The sequence below is a fragment of the Pantherophis guttatus genome, chromosome 8 (assembly GCF_059756535.1).
Source record: "Pantherophis guttatus breed Tessera chromosome 8, ASM5975653v1, whole genome shotgun sequence".
NCBI classification, from domain to species: Eukaryota; Metazoa; Chordata; class Lepidosauria; order Squamata; family Colubridae; genus Pantherophis; species Pantherophis guttatus.
Window position 1 is genome coordinate 23,476,385 of NC_142070.1, and position 18,226 is coordinate 23,494,610.

Sequence of the window (18,226 nt, forward strand, 5' to 3'; positions counted from 1 at the left end):
TAGTTGACTAGATTCGTGTGCATAGACTTGAGCAATAAATCTTCTTAACTGGAACTTAGCATAAGGTCTTGATTCTTTGGACCTGACCTCTTTAGTTTTTCACCTTTTCAACCATTTTCAAAAATGGTTATTATTGCTACAGGCAATAATTTTATGCATGATGGTTCTTTGTCTAACATTTTTAAGGATTAATGGCATGGCATACATGAAACAAAATAGGTGCCCCCTATCTATATGATTTTATGAATATTTCATCAAACAAAAATCACTGTTAGATTTCTAGATTCACACAGAATAAAAATGGTTCACTTGTTATACTGTTTCACAAAAGGTGATTATTCAAATACATTTTATCTTTCCTGCTTTTCTTCATCACATGTCATACCTTCTTCTTTGTCATTTGTTAGGTGCTTTCCTTTCAAGTGTTTAATTTTTTAATCTCTTTGTTTCTGTCCCAAACCAATAAAATGTGTTTTTTTCCGAAGCTTACTTTAGTTGTATCTCTAATAACTAATTATCCATTGCAATAATCCTTGAAAATCTGTTAGTTTTTTTATTTATTTTTCTTTTACATTGGCAAAACCAGGCAAAACATAAAATTTATCCATAATAAAATCAAATCTCTTGGTCTGTGTTTCTTCCATCCTAGGATAAAGGACTATTATTTATATATTTTCAGTATAATATGCTGTTCACTTTATCAGAATTCAGAAATAGATCTTGTGTTAGTTTGTGATTACTATAGGCTGACTTCCACTATGCTCAAAAATGTAATGTATGATAGAGATTTTTCATGAGAAAACTGCTGCTTTCTGCTTCCCTTGTTTTTGAGAGAGAACCTGAGGTGAATGTGGTCTCTTTGCATTGTGGAGTTCATATATCATAATCATATAATCATAAGTTTATTTGTCAAGCATAAGATAACAGGTACAAGTATAAACATAATCATATACCGGGGTGAAATCTAGCAGGTTCTGACAGGTTCTGGAGAACCGGTAGTGGAAATTTTGTGCAGTTTGGAGAACTGGTAGCGAAAATTTTGAATAGTTCAGAGAACCGGCAAATACCACCTCTGGCTGGTCCCAGAGTGGGGTGGGAATGGAGATTTTGCAATATCCTTCCCCCAGGAGTGGGGAGGGAATGGGGATTTTGCAGTATCCTTCCCCTGCCATGCCTACCAAGCCACGCCCACCAAGCTACACCACACTGACCAAGCCACGCCCACAGAACCGGTAGTAAAAAAAATTGGATTTCACCACTGTCATATACTATGTTACAAGCATTATAGATTAATAAAATATTAATTCATCTTTTCCACAACTGTGGAATAAGATATTTAGCCCAGGTAGATGTCATATCCTCATGCCTTGGACTTTTCAATGTGGGTAGTGAGAGATTTTGAGGCATTTGGCGTTCCTCAATTCATTTTTAATCAGAAGATACCTTTCTTCTACTATTCTCTGCATCCCAAATGATCCTTCTTCTCCTCTGCTCTAGAAAACACCTAGATTGCAGAATTATAGAATGAATATTTATCCAAAGAGAAGAGCAGTAGCTATGTTAGCCTATTACAAGCTTCAATTGTCTTTACGTCTTACTGAGATCATATTTTCTTATAGTTTATAGAATCAGTTTAAGCAACAGTGGCCACTTAAAGATGTTGAAGTCATCTCTGATGTATTATCTGCTTCACTTGTCTTGCCTTTGCTTATAATTAAATTTTGACTGAGAATGCCTATAGATTCTGAATAAATATTCTGCATAATTAATGTGATCTGAAAATCTCATAATACTTAAATAATATCACAATAGACTACCTAAAATGCCACTTTTTAGTATATAACTATTATATATTAACTATTAAAAGTATTTATTTTTTAAAAATACTTCAGGTGAAATTATTGTGAGATCTATCTTATTATCTCCATGATGATGTGATTGGATATTCACTTGGCTATCTATTCCAACATACTTAAAGTACTTAAAGTTTAAGTACTGTATCTTAAAAATTAATGAACAATAATGATCAATAAGATTTTACTTTCTGGTAAAAATTATAAAATATGATTTAGAGCATGAAAGCAGACTCACTGTAAATTTTGTCACAGAGTGATACGTTTCACTGAGTGAAAGATCATTTATTTGAGAAAGGCCTATAAAACTGTATGGCAATTTTACATGATTTATAGCCTGAAAATGTGTTAGAAGCCTTTGGAAAAGTTTGCTGCTATGAGAACATTAAAAAACATTTTGACCAAGATAACAATATCTCAAAGCTGCTTCTAAGGTAAAGGCACAGGTTGGTCAGAAATTTTCACTGGTTGTCTTCATAACTTTCACAACCTCCTTCTACTGAGAGTTAGAGATGGAAATGTGATGTGTTTCCTGAGAGAAAAAACTTGAAGATAGGGTGGACTCTTGGTGATACAATAATGATGACTTGAAGGCACAGTTCACCTATAGATGAGTTTAACAGTTTCATTCCTCAGGAGTGCACAAGTCTTATTTATGGCAATGTAGCTGGAGACTAGAAAACCTAAGGATTTTGTAGGTTTTAGTTATGGAAATATGCACTGAAAAAAATTTAGCCAACAATTATCTCACAAGTAATTCAAACTGCCACATGCCTGACTTATTTGATTGGAAAAGGTCAAAGCTATTTAACATAAAAGAAATTGAAGAAATGGTTAATGGTTTGTCTGCAAAATACTATTATTTGAACAGTCACAAAATATGCCACCCAGAAGTTATTTGGTGGTCACTTAATCACAGGATGTTCTTTTTGATTCCTGTGTATGATTTAATTTATTCCCCTTGTTTGTGCTTATATAAATTCATAGAAGTATATAAAAAGTATAATTATATAAGCATGTGCCACACAGTGAGTCACTAAATCTCATTTAGCTTTCTTCAACTCACCAATCAAGAATAAGCTATTAACATAACCTTCCAAATGAAATTTAAATAGAATAAGCAGAAGCAAGACTCTGGGGGAGATATTATCTAACTTCCAGATGTGGAGGGTGAGGAAAATATGGGAGGAATCATACATTTTGAAAAATTAATATTCTAATGGCCACAATCCAGGGCTTGACTAATGACTTTGAAAAGATGTGGACATTTCAGTTAAACAGGCATCTAGCTCCAAATCCACAGGGGAAATCCTGATCAAGGACTGCAAAGGGCCAAAAGCAAGGACTGCAATTTGAAGTTTGGCTAGAAAAATGAAAACCCACCAGATCTGAAGCTGTTGTAGGTACTAACAAAGTAAATATATCCCTCTGGGAGGAGGAGATGCAGTTCAAGAACAAATAAACCAAGAAGTCCGAACATACGACCACATGACTGTATACATGCAATTTCTGTAAGATATTTCTGGTATTTTATACATCGGTACAACAAAGTTCTATATATATATATATATATATATATACACTATTAAACTAAACTGGTACACTTAAACTACGGAAGTTTAAACTATTAAACAATAAACTGGCACATTAAGATATAACAGACATATAGACATATATATAGAGATATAGATATGTATAGGACCGTGATGGCAAATCTATGGCACGCGTGCAACCCTAATCCTAACCCTCCCTGCTGGCACGCACATCATCGCCCCAGGTCAGATCTCCGTGGCATTTCTTTCATGAGCTTCTGTTTCCCTGCAAACGATGAAACAGAAGCTCATGAAAGAAGAAGATCTGACCTCTTGCCACGCTGCCAGTGTTGGGATGCCCTGCTTCCTGTCGGCCAGCTGGTCTTCAGGTCTTTGCTGTGCATGCATGCATGTCTGTGCATGTGCACACATTAGCGCATGTCCACGCATGTGCTTTCGGTTTGCACATGCATGTGCACAGTTCAGGCACTCGGTGTCTAAAAGGTTCGCCATCACTGGTATATGATATATGGGCATAGACACTTAAAGATAAACCATATTTATGCATATTCAAGAGACAAATAAAAAGCTAAAAAGGAAACAATCATGCATGACAGCTGGTAGTCTACAATAGCTGCTACTCTACCTCATATATTAGACATTGTGGTAGTGGCTGATTTTGAGGAAAGAAGGAGGGAGGGAGGGAGGGAGAGAGGGAAGGAAGGAAGGAAAGGAAGGAAAAGAAGGGAGGGAGGGAGGAAGGAAAGGAAAGGGAAGGGAAGGGAAGGGAAGGGAAGGAAGGAAGGAAGGAAGGAAGGAAGGAAGGAAGGAAGGAAGGAAGGAAGGAAGGCTTTCAATATTCACAAGGAAACTCAGTGGGGAAGCCAGCAGGAAGTGACTTCTGCTCCTGCTGCTTTTTGTCCATTCAAGGTCATTCTATTTCTCTGTTTAGATAAGGAAATATCTCTGAAATGATCGCCCAATGGGGCACAGGTTGTATAGTTCTACTCTAGTGTATATTTTAGAATGTATTTATTTTAACTGTTAAAATTCTTGTGAAATCTATATGATAGATGTTAGCACTAATTTGTTTTGCGGTACTGTGGGTGCACTCATTAAGCAGCTGTCAGGTACACATCATTCACTTGCCAGAAAGTAATGAGATAACTCCATTTCAGTTCTCTCACTCAGACTCCAGTGCTTTATCTTTAACTTTCCTTTTAAAAGTTGCTTCCCACAATCCTCTCCAGTCCTTCAGGACACTCCAGGATGCTTGATCATCCCAGCTTGCCTTTGTGGGTAAGGCGTCTGGCCACATGGACACATTTCCAAACAAAGCATTAGATTGCAGCCAAAATACATCCATGGTTAAGTACCAGAGGTGGTATTCAGCAGGTTCTGACCAGTTCTGGAGAACCAGTAGTGGAAATTTTGAGTAGTTCAGAGAACCGGTAAATACCACCTCTGACTGGCCCTGCCCCCATTTATTCTCTGCCTCCCGAGTCCCAGTTGATCGGGAGGAAATGGGATTTTTGCAGTATCCTTCCCCTGGAGTGGGGAAGGAATGGAGATTTTACAGTATCTTTCCCCTGCCACGTCCACCAAGCCACGCCCACAGAACTGGTAGTAAATTTTTTTGAATCCCATTACTGTTAAGTACAAGGAATATCTATGGAGTATATGTGAAATGTTGTTGTTACTAAATATGGCACATACTTTGCAACTTGCAACATTAATTAACTAATTAATAAACTTTTTAACTTTTAAATTAGAATAATATTTTAAAACAGTCATCAGATGAGTCAGTGGAATGATTTAATAAAGCTGACTCATATTTTTGTTATGAAAACTGTATATTTTCTCCTGGAAATCTAATCCAGACTACTGAAAGTAATACCGGCAGATTTTTTTTTTGCCATCACGTCCTCAGAAATATCTCTATTTCCCTTGGTTGGCTTCAAACCCAAACAGTTTGAGGGAAAAGCCCCACTTTTTTTCATAAACCAGTCCATTACTTTCATTTTATTAATGGACGATAATAATAATGTGATTTGCAAGGACGTCTTTTCTTCCTTATGCATCTGGCAACTCAAGAATACACCTGTCTTCACCCTTTCACAACTGACAGTCATTTAATTCACAACCGCTTGGTCTTCATTCAGTTTGCAGTCATCTTGCTTATATTTTCCAGGCCCTGGCTTTAAAAGTGATATTCCAAACCAGCGTTAGCACATAACTGTCATGCATAATTTCTTGTAAAACATGTCAGCTGAAAGTTCCATCTACAGTATCTCAACCTCATCATGTACATCAGCAAAATATCATTTAAATCACGGCAGCACTTTAGGAACATTTTGGAATCCCAACGACATTAAATTCATGTGATGTCATATGGTGGGAATGGCAGTTGTTCCTGGATTCAGCATCAGTTTGTTCCCAAAGTTCTCCAGTGAGTGAAGCCAGGCGATGGCAAATGATTAGAAAAGATACTTTGGGGATCTACTGGGTGGCTAACCACACATTTTGATTTTTGCCAAAGTCTTAGTAGGCTGATTGCCAGACCACTAAGAATCGCAATAGAAAACTCATAAGTGTTCTGGCTGTACAATCAAATATGATATGGACTATATAATATTTGCACGTTTTTAGTATTGTTTTCCACTATGTCCTATGGCTGGAGGTGGGAGAGGGAGAATGACACCTGCCAAGATCTTATATTATTGTTAGAATGACAGAAAGCACATCAGGGTGTGGTAGAGTAAGATGGGATGGGATGGGAAGACAGCTAGTGAAATAGCTGGGAATAGCAGCTAAACTCATTTGTCTTTTGTGCCTGGCACAATGCGCATCTTTTGGGAACAGCCATGGCATATATTCAAAATGCCAGATGTGTCCACTGGCTTAGAAAGGTACTTTAGGTATTTCTATTTTTCCTGGCAAAGGATGGGCAAGACTTTCACTTTATATAACTGTCCGCATCCCTTCTTGAAGAGAATAGAAACATGGATTGAAAATAAAGAAAATAAATAAACCAACCATATGGAAAAGTGCAAAAACAGTAGATTAATTATTCCCATCTTTGTTCTTTCTTTCATACCTCCTCAATCCATAACTATGGAGCAAAAGGATGAGTTGAAAATTAATATCAACATCCTTGTTTTGAAACCACAATCCACTTATGCTTTGCCCCAGAAGAGAGGGGGGAAAAAAGAAAATCGTTAAAAAGAAAATCATTCTAAAGATGAAGGAAAAGTACAGTGGAAATAAACTTTCAAGCAGGTGTGATTAGTGGCACACCAACACCATGAACTAGAATGGCGAAATGTTTAAAAAGATGGAGAAAAAAAATGATTTTGTTCAGATGAGCCATTTAAACGCTCCAAAGTCCTTTCAAAATGATGCATATAATCATGATGAAAAGATTATTTTTTTTCCAACCTGCAATCAAATATTCCAAGAGAGGTTCTCTACATAAAAGCTTATTTTCAAACATTGATCTCTTCTCCCTGGATTGTGGCCAATATAAAAACAATATTAAAATGTAGGCAAATAGTCTACATTAATAAGCCAAAAGAGCAACTTGGCCCATTAATGTTTTAGTACAGCACTATTAAGTTTTTGATCAGGCAATATGTTGTTCCCTGCCATTGAGGGGTATGTCTCACAAAGCAAATAACTAGAAATTAATCTGATTTAGGACTTGGAAATGCAGTCAATTATATTTAAAACCCATTTTTGAGTTACTTGCCTGAATAAAATTGTGATAATGGTATTTGAATTGTCAAATTCAACTCACTTTGAACAAAAATGAAGGAGAATTAAAAGCAGAGGGTGAATGAAACAGGAAGATAAAACCTTATTATTCACTCTTTACTTTGATCCAAGATGAAATGGATTAGGACGATTCAAAGGCAGTTTGTAATTTTATGGAGAAAACAGAGAATATCATATAATTTCCAGTTTTCTTTTCTCAGTACAGAACTTTTGCAGTGAGTTTTCCTTACCCCCCGGCTTTCTTGTGGTTTAAGCTCAATGCAAATTCTTGACTCATATTCATTTGAAAAATGACAGAAAATGTTATATGCAACAATAGCTTTACGTGATAGCAAAGCCACTTTTGAGTTGACTTTGATTTTAGGTGTCTACATAGAGACACTTTGTAAAGAGGTGGTGTTAGCTCTTTGATACAGTCTAGACAAGAAGCATGGCAATGAATACTAATTCTATTTTTATTGTAAAATTACAGAATCAACAGAATCTTGTAACTCTGAAATACCTTTCCTATCCCTCATTTTTACATCCAAAAACTAGGGAAAATCCCTTCTGAGTTGCTTTCTCCACTCTTTCTTCTTTGGGCTTAAATTTTCTTTAGCATGCCATTGTCTAAACTGTGGGTCTTCCTTCTGTCTCCCAAGGTCATTCCCACATACCATTAAACATAGTTTCCTATTCTCTTTTTCTGAGGCTTAAAAAAAATACTTCAGAGTCTGGCCTAAACTATTAGCTATTCTCTGTGGTGGTTCCCTCCCTCAGGAACATCATTCTTCTGGAAATTAGACTGGCCCCCACTCTAACACTCTTTTGGAATGCCCTGAAGATGTTCTTGTTCTGCCAATGATTCTGGGGAACCCAGAGCGGGATATAGCTGGCTGGTATGAATATGTGTCGTTGCTGGGGTTGTGTGGTTATTATTTTACCATGTTTCCCCAAAACCAAGACCTCTCTGGATAATAAGCCAAATTGGGCTTTTTAGCACATGCAATAAAATAAGGCCCCCACCAACTACTTACATGCATGTGCAGCCAGTCCTGCCATTTCCTCTGGTTGCTTGCCACACAAACAACATGATGTGAGGAGGTGAGGCTGAAGGTGGGGGAAGGGGGGACATGCCCTCCCCTCCCTGTTCTTCGTGCCAGCCAAACGGCCAAACACATCCCACTGCATCCCAATGGCAACAGCAGCCTGGCTGCTTCCCTTCCCCGCCATCTCTTTATCGAGAGGGGTGGCAGGTAGAGTGGGGAGAAGCAAGACACATGGAGCAAGATGTGGCTTCCCCTGCCATCTCTTCTCCCCCTCCCTCGCTGGGCATGGCAGGGCTCCTGCCCCTTGCTTAGCCACCCCCTTTAGGGATGTAATTTGGGGGTGGTAGTTGGGGTGGGCGAGAAGCGGGACACAGGTTTTACTTTTCAAACTCTGTCACTTTCCTCACCATTGTGTCCAGGGAAACATGCTGTAAAAGAAAACTTCTGACGAGTTCAATCAAACTTCTCGAACTCACGAGAAGGTTTTTTTTTTTTTTAAATGTTTCCCTGGACAGAACGGTGAGGAATGCAATGGAGCTGGAAAGGTAAGACGCGTGTCCCGCTTCTCACCCGCCCTACCTGCCATCCCCCAAATTGCATTCCTAAAGGGGGCAGGTGGCTAAGCAAGGGGCAGGAGCCCTGCCATGCCCAGCAAGGGGGTGGGAGAAGAGACGCCAAGGGGAGCCACATCTTGCCCCACGTGTCTCGCTTCTCCCCCGCCCCACCTGCCACCCCTCTCAATAAAGACACGGCGGGGAAGGGAAGCAGTTGTTGCCATTGGGGTGGGGTGGGATGTGTTGAGCTGCTCGGCCAGCGTGAAGAACAGGGAAGAGAGGAGACGGCAGAGACAGGACATCCAGTCCTATGCTCGCTGCATCCCCCAAATAATAAAAAAACCCTGATAATAAGGCCAAGCCCTTATGTGGGGGGGTCAAAAGAAAATAAGACCCTGTCTTATTTTTGGGGAAACACATTATTTTTATTTTTATCAGAGTTTGTTGCAGAAATCAAATCCAGAAAGCACACACAGGTAACTGATTCAGCAGTTCATTAACTTCTCTTTATATATAATAGAACACATGAAAATAAATATATAATACCAATGGCTGATTCTTCCAAGTAGTAGTAGTGTAGTAGTAATAGTAATAGTAGTAGTAGTGGTGGTGGTAGTAGTTACAAGAAAAATACATGCAGAGAAGAGAAGAGTTTCAGTTTCAATTCAGCAGACTAGTTTCAGTTTTTGCAGAGACTCAGAGCTCAGCATAGCATACTTAAGTTTCTGTTTCCAAACAGCCCTCATTGGCTGACTCAGTTGCTATGCCTATTCATTGGCTGACTTTGACCCTATTCCAGTTCATGAATATTCTGACAATTTTTTATTATTTTTATTTCTTTTATATTGTGCTTTTATATCTTGTAAGCTGCCTTGAGTTGCCATGTGCGAGAAGACAGGAATATAAATTTTCTAAATAAATATTCCTTGTGGTCATTCTTTCAAATACTAACCAGACAAAGCTACCATCTTCTGAGACCAAGTGATGATAGGAACCGATTAATTAATGTTGAAATGAGTTTCAAGATCAACTTTTTATAAGTTGACGTACAGTTACTATTATCCCTTCAGCCTACATAATTTAAAGAAAGTTAGCTGCAAAGTCTCTGTATTTATTTATGTGGCACTGGAACTTGCTGGCTCTGAAAAGTTTATCCCATTCTGTTAAACATTAAAAAGAAAATAGGACATGTATCTGTAATTTTCCCATACTTGTCAACCAGATGTATGATTCTCACTTCAGATTTAGGACCCAAATTGGTTTCAGTCCAAGTTGAGTTCGTTTATTTCCTGAAATCCCAAATCTGGCCCAAGCTAAATCTTTCAGTCAGCTCAGTTTCCATATGCAAAATCATCTTTTAAAAAATACCAATTGATTGATTATGTTGTATGAGAGTTTTGATGCTAATTTTTTTTTAAAAAAAACCATTGATTAATGTGAAATTTGAATGGAATAGATTTATGAACAAACACAAACTGGACAAAGATTGATCCCTCTGTCTATCCAGCCTAAGCCACCCTTAGTGATTTTTCCTAAGATTCACCTTTACACTGAAAACTATCTTTCTGTCCAAATGGAAATGCTATGAAGAGACAAGCTTTCCCAGAGCAATTCTGGCAGTTCTACAACCTTGGCTTAAATGAAAAACTCCAAAACGCAGTGAAATAAAAGAATCCTGAATAAAAATAATTCATGGCTCTCTATGTTATGCACACAAAGGCCTGTCATTATTATTTTTCTGTGTGTGAAAATAGAAGAACAGAAAACACCATCACCTCTTCTGTACTCTGAAACACAAGCTTGTTTGGAAGAGAAGCCATTCCTTTTCCCTAATGAATGCAAGGTGATATGAAAAACAAACAAACAAACAATAAGGTAAAGGTAAAGGTTCCCCTGCACATGTGTGCTAGTAGTTTCCAGCTCTAGGGGGCAGTGCTCATCTCCGTTTCTAAGTCGAAGAGCCAGTGCTTTCCGAAGACGTCTCCATGGTCATGTGGCTGGCATGACTAAATGCCGAAGGCGCATGGAATGCTGTTACCTTCCCACCAAAGTGGTTCCTATTTTTCTACTTGCATTTTTAATGTGCTTTCGAACTGCTAGGTTGGCAAAAGCTGGGATAAGTAACGGGAGCTCACTCCGTTACGCAGCATTAGGGATTTGAACCGCTGAACTGCCAACCTTCTGATTGACAAGCTCAGCATCTTAGCCACTGAGCCACCTTGTCCCTAACCTACAATATATCCATGTAAATAGATTTCAGAAAATAGTGTTTGAATTCAATCTTTTGGATCCCAATGGCATCCCAAATTCTATTACCGTCAACTTCTCTCTTTCTTACAGAATTAATGAAGAGATTACTGTTTATGCAAAATTGAAAACAGCGAGGAAGGAAAATGCATAAATTACTGTAGTGTTCAAATTAATTTCCCTCACCTGATGAAGAAAGAAAGAATTGTGGGTGGATGTCAGTCTCTGCTTTGCAGTTTGGGGAAGACAGTCATTCCTAGATTCTGAGTAAAGCCTTCACAAGCATTCCTATATTCCATTCTTCAGTTTATGAGTGTAACAGAGGGAAGGGGTTTACTGTGATACAGACCAGTCATTCTGAGGAACACTTGCCTAATGTTTCAGTCTGTGATATATTTCCAATAAAAACCCCTCCCTTTCCACAAAATACTGCCTGGAGCCCTGGTAGCTCTGGTAGCGCAGCAGACTAAAGCACTGTTACTAACATCAGCTGCCTGCAATTACTGCAAGTTCAAATCTCACCAGGCTCAAGGTTGACTCAGCCTTCCATCCTTTCTAAGGTAGGTAAAATGAGGACCCAGATTGTGGGGGCAATAAGCTGACTTTGTATAAATATACAAAAGTATGAAGCCTATTGCTTAACGCATTGTAAGCCGCCCTGAGTCTTCGGAGAAGGGCAGCATATAAATCAAATTAAAAAAAAAAAAACTGCCCAGTTTCTCTAACTCAGATCCCTCGACCAGGGGTGGGCAATTGTGGATCTTTTACAACCTGTGGACTTCAACTCCCAGAATTCCTGAGACAGCCAAGCTGTCTCAGGAATTCTGGGAGTTGAAGTCCACAGGTTGTAAAAGAACCACAATTGCCCACCCCTGCCCTAGACCAATTTACACTGTATTTGACTTGCACTTCATGACATGCGACTGAATTACATGATTAGGCTGGCTCATAGACTGAAAGTCCATGTGGTTGATCAAATTAGAGTGTAGTCAAATTAGAGACTTTCTTGGAGACTGGGGAGGGTGAAAATGGCCTTCCCACCCCACCCCCACGGAAGCCCTCCAGAGGCTGGAAACAGCTTGTTTCCCGGCTTCCGGTGAGACTGGAAGGCCCATTTTTCACTCTCCACAGGCTCCAGAAGCTTTCTAGGAGCCTGGGATGGGCAAAAATGGCCTTCCCCACCCCTCTGGAGGCCGTCCGGAGGCCAGAAACAGCTTGTTTCCTGACTTCCAGTAGGCTCGGAAGGCCCCAAAATCAGCTGGCCTGCACATGCATGTGTGCTGGAGCTGAGTTAGGGTAATGCTCGTGTGCCCACCGATACGGCTCCATGTGCCACCTGTGGCACACATGCCATAGGTTCGCCATAACGGCCCTATAATGTTTCTTGGCAAAAAAATTGGAAAAAATCGGGGTGGGGGAGTAATGGGAAGGGGTCATGTACTACATTCATATTTCCTGGATAAAGTCTGTATGGTTAAGCTGTTGAACTCAGCATCAGAGAGACCTAGATACGAGTCTACCCTCCACCACAGAAACTCACTATTTAATAGAAGTCGTGCTCTCTTTCTCTCCAACTTGCCACATAGGACTGTTGTGCGAAAACTGCAAGAGAGAGTGCTATGTGTGTCTTTTTGAGCTCCTTGTGGAGTATAAATCTTACAAATAAACAGAGGAGAAAGAAATTATGCATATGGAAAGATGTAAGTACAGAACTGGAAAGCAGCATTAAGATAGAAGAGGCTCTGTTGATGGAGGCTGTAGTTAATAAATTGGAAGAGAATTTGAGAGATGAAAGTGTTAAGAGTCAATGAAACTAAAATTGGTTTCTGCTGAAGCAAATCCAGTTTTTAGCAGAATATGAGTTTGCTCAAAAAGCTTGTGTTCTTTCCATGAGTGGAAACTACAAAGAGATTATGATGTTTATCTATGTATGCTTTTGTGTTTTATAATGTTTGGTTTTTTGTTTTTTAATCCATGCTCCTTTGTTTATTCTTTTTTTGCATGTATGCAGATGTCACAGTAAATTCATTTATAAAGGCTAGATATATTTGTTTATTAACAAAACAATTCAGAATGCTTCTCCTGAACTAGCAAACTTCAAGCAATTTAGGAAGAAATGAAATCTAGATGAGTGAATAGCATTCTTCCTGTATAATTCTGAATATAATTCTGTGTATTCTGTAAAAAAAAAAAATCCCACTAAATTAAACAACAACAACGAAGAATTAGTCATCTTTCAAAAGGATCGGATCACAAAAGGCTGAGATCGGGATTGTAATACTAAACATAATGTAATGGTTTTTGGCAGCATACCAAATGCCAAAAGAGGAATCCAGGAATCTTTTAATACAAATTAATTTTTGAAAGAAAAGAGAAAGGAACTCTTTATTCACTTTTTTCTTGATGTTTTCTCTCTTCTGCACTCCCCTTTAGGAGATGGACAAAGAATAAAATGACAAAGTGTGAAAAAAAAACATTTTAATATATTTAATCTTATTATACATTTCTTTCTAAATTACAAAGTCAACAAATTGCAAGTATAGTTTTGCTACAAAGCTTTCTGTAGGAAATCTCTTCTATAAGAAAATACATCTCATTAAACATTTCCTGTAAATAAATTATTTCAAATACTACATATGGGGGAAAATAAAGTGGGGAAGGGCATGCAGATAACATTTCAACAAGTCAGGGATATAACTTTGTTACTGTTAGCTGGGCTGAGGGCAAGGATCTTTCCTATAATCAAAGAACTGATACATTTTGTCCATCTCCATCCCATTTTCATTGTATTGAAGTAAACTGAATAGAGCTTCCTGTATTAAACTCCCAAATAATTTGAACTTCCTAAACTTTAAATAAGCTTCTATATAAGTATCTTATTACTGACAAAAAAAAATTAAATATTCAATCTGGTGCTTCAGAGCTAATAATCTGTTGGTAGCAGGAACAATTGATGTTTTTTTTAAAAAAATAGTTTTCTAATTTCTTGCTCAAGCTGCTTTTCCTAAATGAAGTTTCAATGAGAAGTTTGCCAAAGGAAATACATATCTAAAACATAAATGGATGGAGCAATGTCTTGGGATATTTTAAGTAGAACAATTAAGCCAGAGAAAGCTAAAACTGCATTGTATCTCTACTATCTGTCAAAGCTACTTTTTTTATTTTAAGCAATACTGTCTAAAATTCATAAAACAAATTTGCATGTAATATCCATTTTTTCCTCCTAGATCATGTACATTAAAATAAACTACACAAATAGTATGGGAAGAAATTAGAACATATAACATCCTATTAATACTGGACTAAGGAGTCTATCAACTGTACTGCTAGCGTAGTTTCATGGCTTACTCTGAATTCCCATCAAAGGTTTATGGAATTCTGATTTTAAAACAAAAACTTAGAGAATTATAAACACCTCTGCCAAAATCCACTTTCTTGCCTTTTTGTGTGTATAAACAATGAAGGACAGGCTGCAAATTGCTTTACCACTACCATATGCGTTTAGATAATTTAGGTACTTTCTGAAGTTGCAGTTTGGCACTGAAATGGAAAATGGTTTGAAAGTATTTTTTTAATAGACATGAAAAACATGTAGCATTTGGCTGATATTTATTCGTGGGTTTTGAAATATAAATTAATTACAGATAAATGTTAATTTTTGCAAAACTTAGTCATTTCATGGCTTCAGAAAGTCAGGGAAAAAAACTTGCTAGCTACAAAAACACTTTGTTGCTATTGTTGTTGGTTACCTTTGATTGCTCCATTTTTAACAGATATTACAAATGGCATATTGCCTCAGCATATTAAACTCACATGAAGGAGTCCCCAAAATAAAACAAAATGAACAGAATTAGAAACACACACACACAAACACACACACACACACACAAACAAGCACACAATTCTTTCCTCCTTTTAAGCAAAGAGGAACCATCAGTCTCCTAAAGTTAACGTAGATCATACCATGTGGATATCAACACTGTGAAAGAACATATAAGGATGCTGAATGGGGAAGAAAGGAGAAGAAATTGGTGTCCATTTTACTAGCCCATTAATACTGCTGAAGTGAACTCCACTGGCATCCATTGATATACGTACAGCAATCCAGTAGTGCCAATGTCAAACACATTCCTAAGGTGCATTCAGAACATATTTACCGTATTCTTATGACACATATTAATCTCAATACTCTCAATGCTATTATCTTTTTTTTTTGTCACTGACATATCATGGTTTACGTTCTGATCTAAAACCCTTATGACATATTATTTAGCAAAACAGGTTTAATGATCCTGAATGCCCCACTTTAAGGGCAAAAATGAAGAATAATTCATAATGCAAACCCCCATTCCCTAGTATTTACAACCAGCATCTTAGTATATCATTCCATTTTGGATGTGGTAATGAATAGTCTGTTTTTACTGTAAATCCATGTGGCTATCAATAAATCAGTAAACCAAGTTAATGGGAGTCATTAGCTACAATAAATGAAGAACTATCAGTTTGTGTTATGAAATCTAACTGTTTATATCATTTATATGAATCTAAATCAGTGTTTTTTACTGTTGACAATTTAAGATATCTGGACTTCAAAACCCAGAATTCTCCAACCAGTATAGCTAAATTGCAAAACTTGAGAAATATGAATCTAGATTATTACCCTAGCTTAACTGCCTCTTTTCATATATATTGACAGAGATTAAAAATCCCTTTGCAAGTGAGGGCCTTGGATTGTAAAACAATAAAGTCCATAATTGTAGTAACTTCCTCTTTTATTTCCAACACCTTTAGTTTGCTGGGAACTTTTTGTAGTTATTATTCAGTATACAACAGTGGTGGGTTGCTCCCGGTTTGCACTGGTTCTATAGAACCGGTAGTAAAACCGGCAGAAGGCCCCGCCCACCGACCCCAACATCGCCAAAACGCTTCTGCGCATGTGCAGAAGATTGTGCATGCATGCACGCGGCCCTGCTGCAAACCAGTAGCAAAGGTAAGTAGAACCCACCCCTAATATACAAGTATGTGTTGATAGAAATATATTTTGGCAAAAAAAAAAAAGAAAAGAAATATGTCTTGGCAAAGTCCTGCTCTGTATTGTAAATATATCCTATTTTATCATCAGAGTGGGATAAACTACCTACAACTAATATGGAAAAGTCACAAGATTATCAGTAGAAGCTTTGTCGCAAATCTTTGGCCGCACTGTCTAATGGCATCACGCTAAAAAGAACATCCATCTGCTGTCAGCCGTACTTCCAAGCAGAATTATAACACATGTGGAGATGATGCTTTTTCTTGCCACAAGGATACTGGGCCAGTCATTTGGGCCTTTTTCTGGCTCAAGGAAACTTGGGCCAGTCATTTTTTTATTTACAATTTTTTTTTCCACCATAGTCTATGCAGTAGACATTTGTCAAGGCCTGCCGGTGACAATTTTCAAATCCTGTCTCAGATCTTCTGGCACATATGAAGTCTTGCTTTTGAAGAATAAGTGGCATCTTTCCAGATTTTACATGATAAGCCTTTGGCACAGTCACATCGCTGGAAAATCTCCAAGCCATGGGAACCTTTCTTCCGCTGTTTAGTGCATACTTCTCCTTGGTGTAGCACAGGTTTGCAAATTTTGGTCCAAAAATGACGAGCACAACAAAACCCTTCTGTGCAATCAGAGGACCTTAAGCAAGGATCTCCTTCATGACCTTAAAAAGGAAACACCACTTTATTAGTTAGTAATCCTAAGGAAGGGCAACTAAAGCAATTAGGTCATTTTCCAAATATATTCTGATAAATATATATTTGTTTAAATGTATCTGCATGTTCTTCCAGACCATTTAAAGAGAATATTTTATTTATGGTTAGAGAAGTTGAAATTGAATGGCAACAATCCTTTCCCTTTAACAGAATATATTCTATTCCCATATAAGACTTTTATAAACCAATCATGCCCTTTTCAGCATACAATAATCTGTAAAGTAGGAGCAAAGGACACATGTCCTTCCAGATGTTGCTAAACTCAGCAGCCTAAACCAGAGCAGCCACTGGAAAAGAATTCCTGTTAATGAGATCTATTACTACACGGGATTGCAGCCTTTACAAACTATCTCTATGAATTATGCCGGAAGGACATCACAGATTTCACTAGCACCTTAGCCTAAAATCTACTAAACATGTAGAAAAGTCTTCCATATTTTTTTCTTTTTCAGTTTTATCCAAGTCATGGGAAATAGTAAGACAATGTTCACTAACTTCTTTGGGCTCATTGATGTAAGAGCTGAGCAAGAGCCGAGGTGGCACAGTGGTTAGAGTGCAGTACTGCAGCTACTTCAGCTGACTGCTAGTTCAGCAGATCAGCGGATCAAATCTCACCGGCTCAAGGTTGACTCAGAAATACGAATAATAAATAAATACATAAATAAGTAAATAAATATTAACCACTAGTTACATATTAAGAGAAGGATCCAAGGATGCCATTCTTAATAGATCTTTCATACTAAGTTCTGTTTCAGGGACTTGGGCACTTCCAGAACACACTTTTATAAGAAGGAATTAGCTCATCCTATATTTAATGAACTCCTGTATATTCTGTAACAGGAAGAAATGTGAAATCTCTTGTATAGACCACAAATCTACATTATGGTGAGTAACAACTATTAAATAAATGAACCAGCAAATAATTTATTCCATATGTAGCTCAATTATAAACACTTATATAAGAATGATTAAATAAGTGTGTTTAAGATTATGAAGCTCCTATCTGAAAAAATCATCAGTATAGACCAGTGATGGCTAACCTTTTTGCCATCGCGTGCCAGGAAAGGGGAGGAGTGGGGGTCATGCGCATGCATGCCCACACCCATAATTCTATGTGCCCTGCCCCCACGCATGCATGCATGACCTGGCACGTGATGGCACGGTGGGCTCGGTAGGTCCATTTTCTCTCTCCCCAGGCTCCAGAGCCTTTCTAGGAGCTTGGAGAGGATGAAAACGGCCTTCTCCGCCCCCCTGGAGGCCCTCCAGAGGCTGTAAATGGCCCATTTGCTAAATTCTGGTGGGACCAGAAGACCCATTTTTTGCTCTTCCCCAGGCTCAAGAGCCTTTCTAGAAGCTTGGGGAGGGCGAAACTGCCTTCCCCACGCCCTGGAGCCCTCTGGAGGCCAGAAATGACCCATTTTCCAACTAAGCTGAGTTCACATGCCCACTGATATGGCACAGGTGGCACACATGCCATAGGTTTGCCA

At 38.2% G+C, this 18,226-nt stretch overlaps 1 protein-coding gene across 1 annotated transcript in view; it reads right to left on the reverse strand.

Annotated features, from left to right (window-relative positions):
- Positions 1–13,451: 13,451 nt before the first annotated feature.
- The window catches only part of DKK2 (dickkopf Wnt signaling pathway inhibitor 2), a 63,313-nt gene continuing 58,538 nt past the window's right edge, over positions 13,452–18,226 (reverse strand). The window contains exon 4 of the mRNA XM_034442235.3: positions 13,452–16,687. Coding sequence (XP_034298126.1) covers positions 16,437–16,687 — 251 coding nt within the window. The 3' untranslated portion in view covers positions 13,452–16,436. The remainder of the gene's footprint in view (positions 16,688–18,226) is intronic.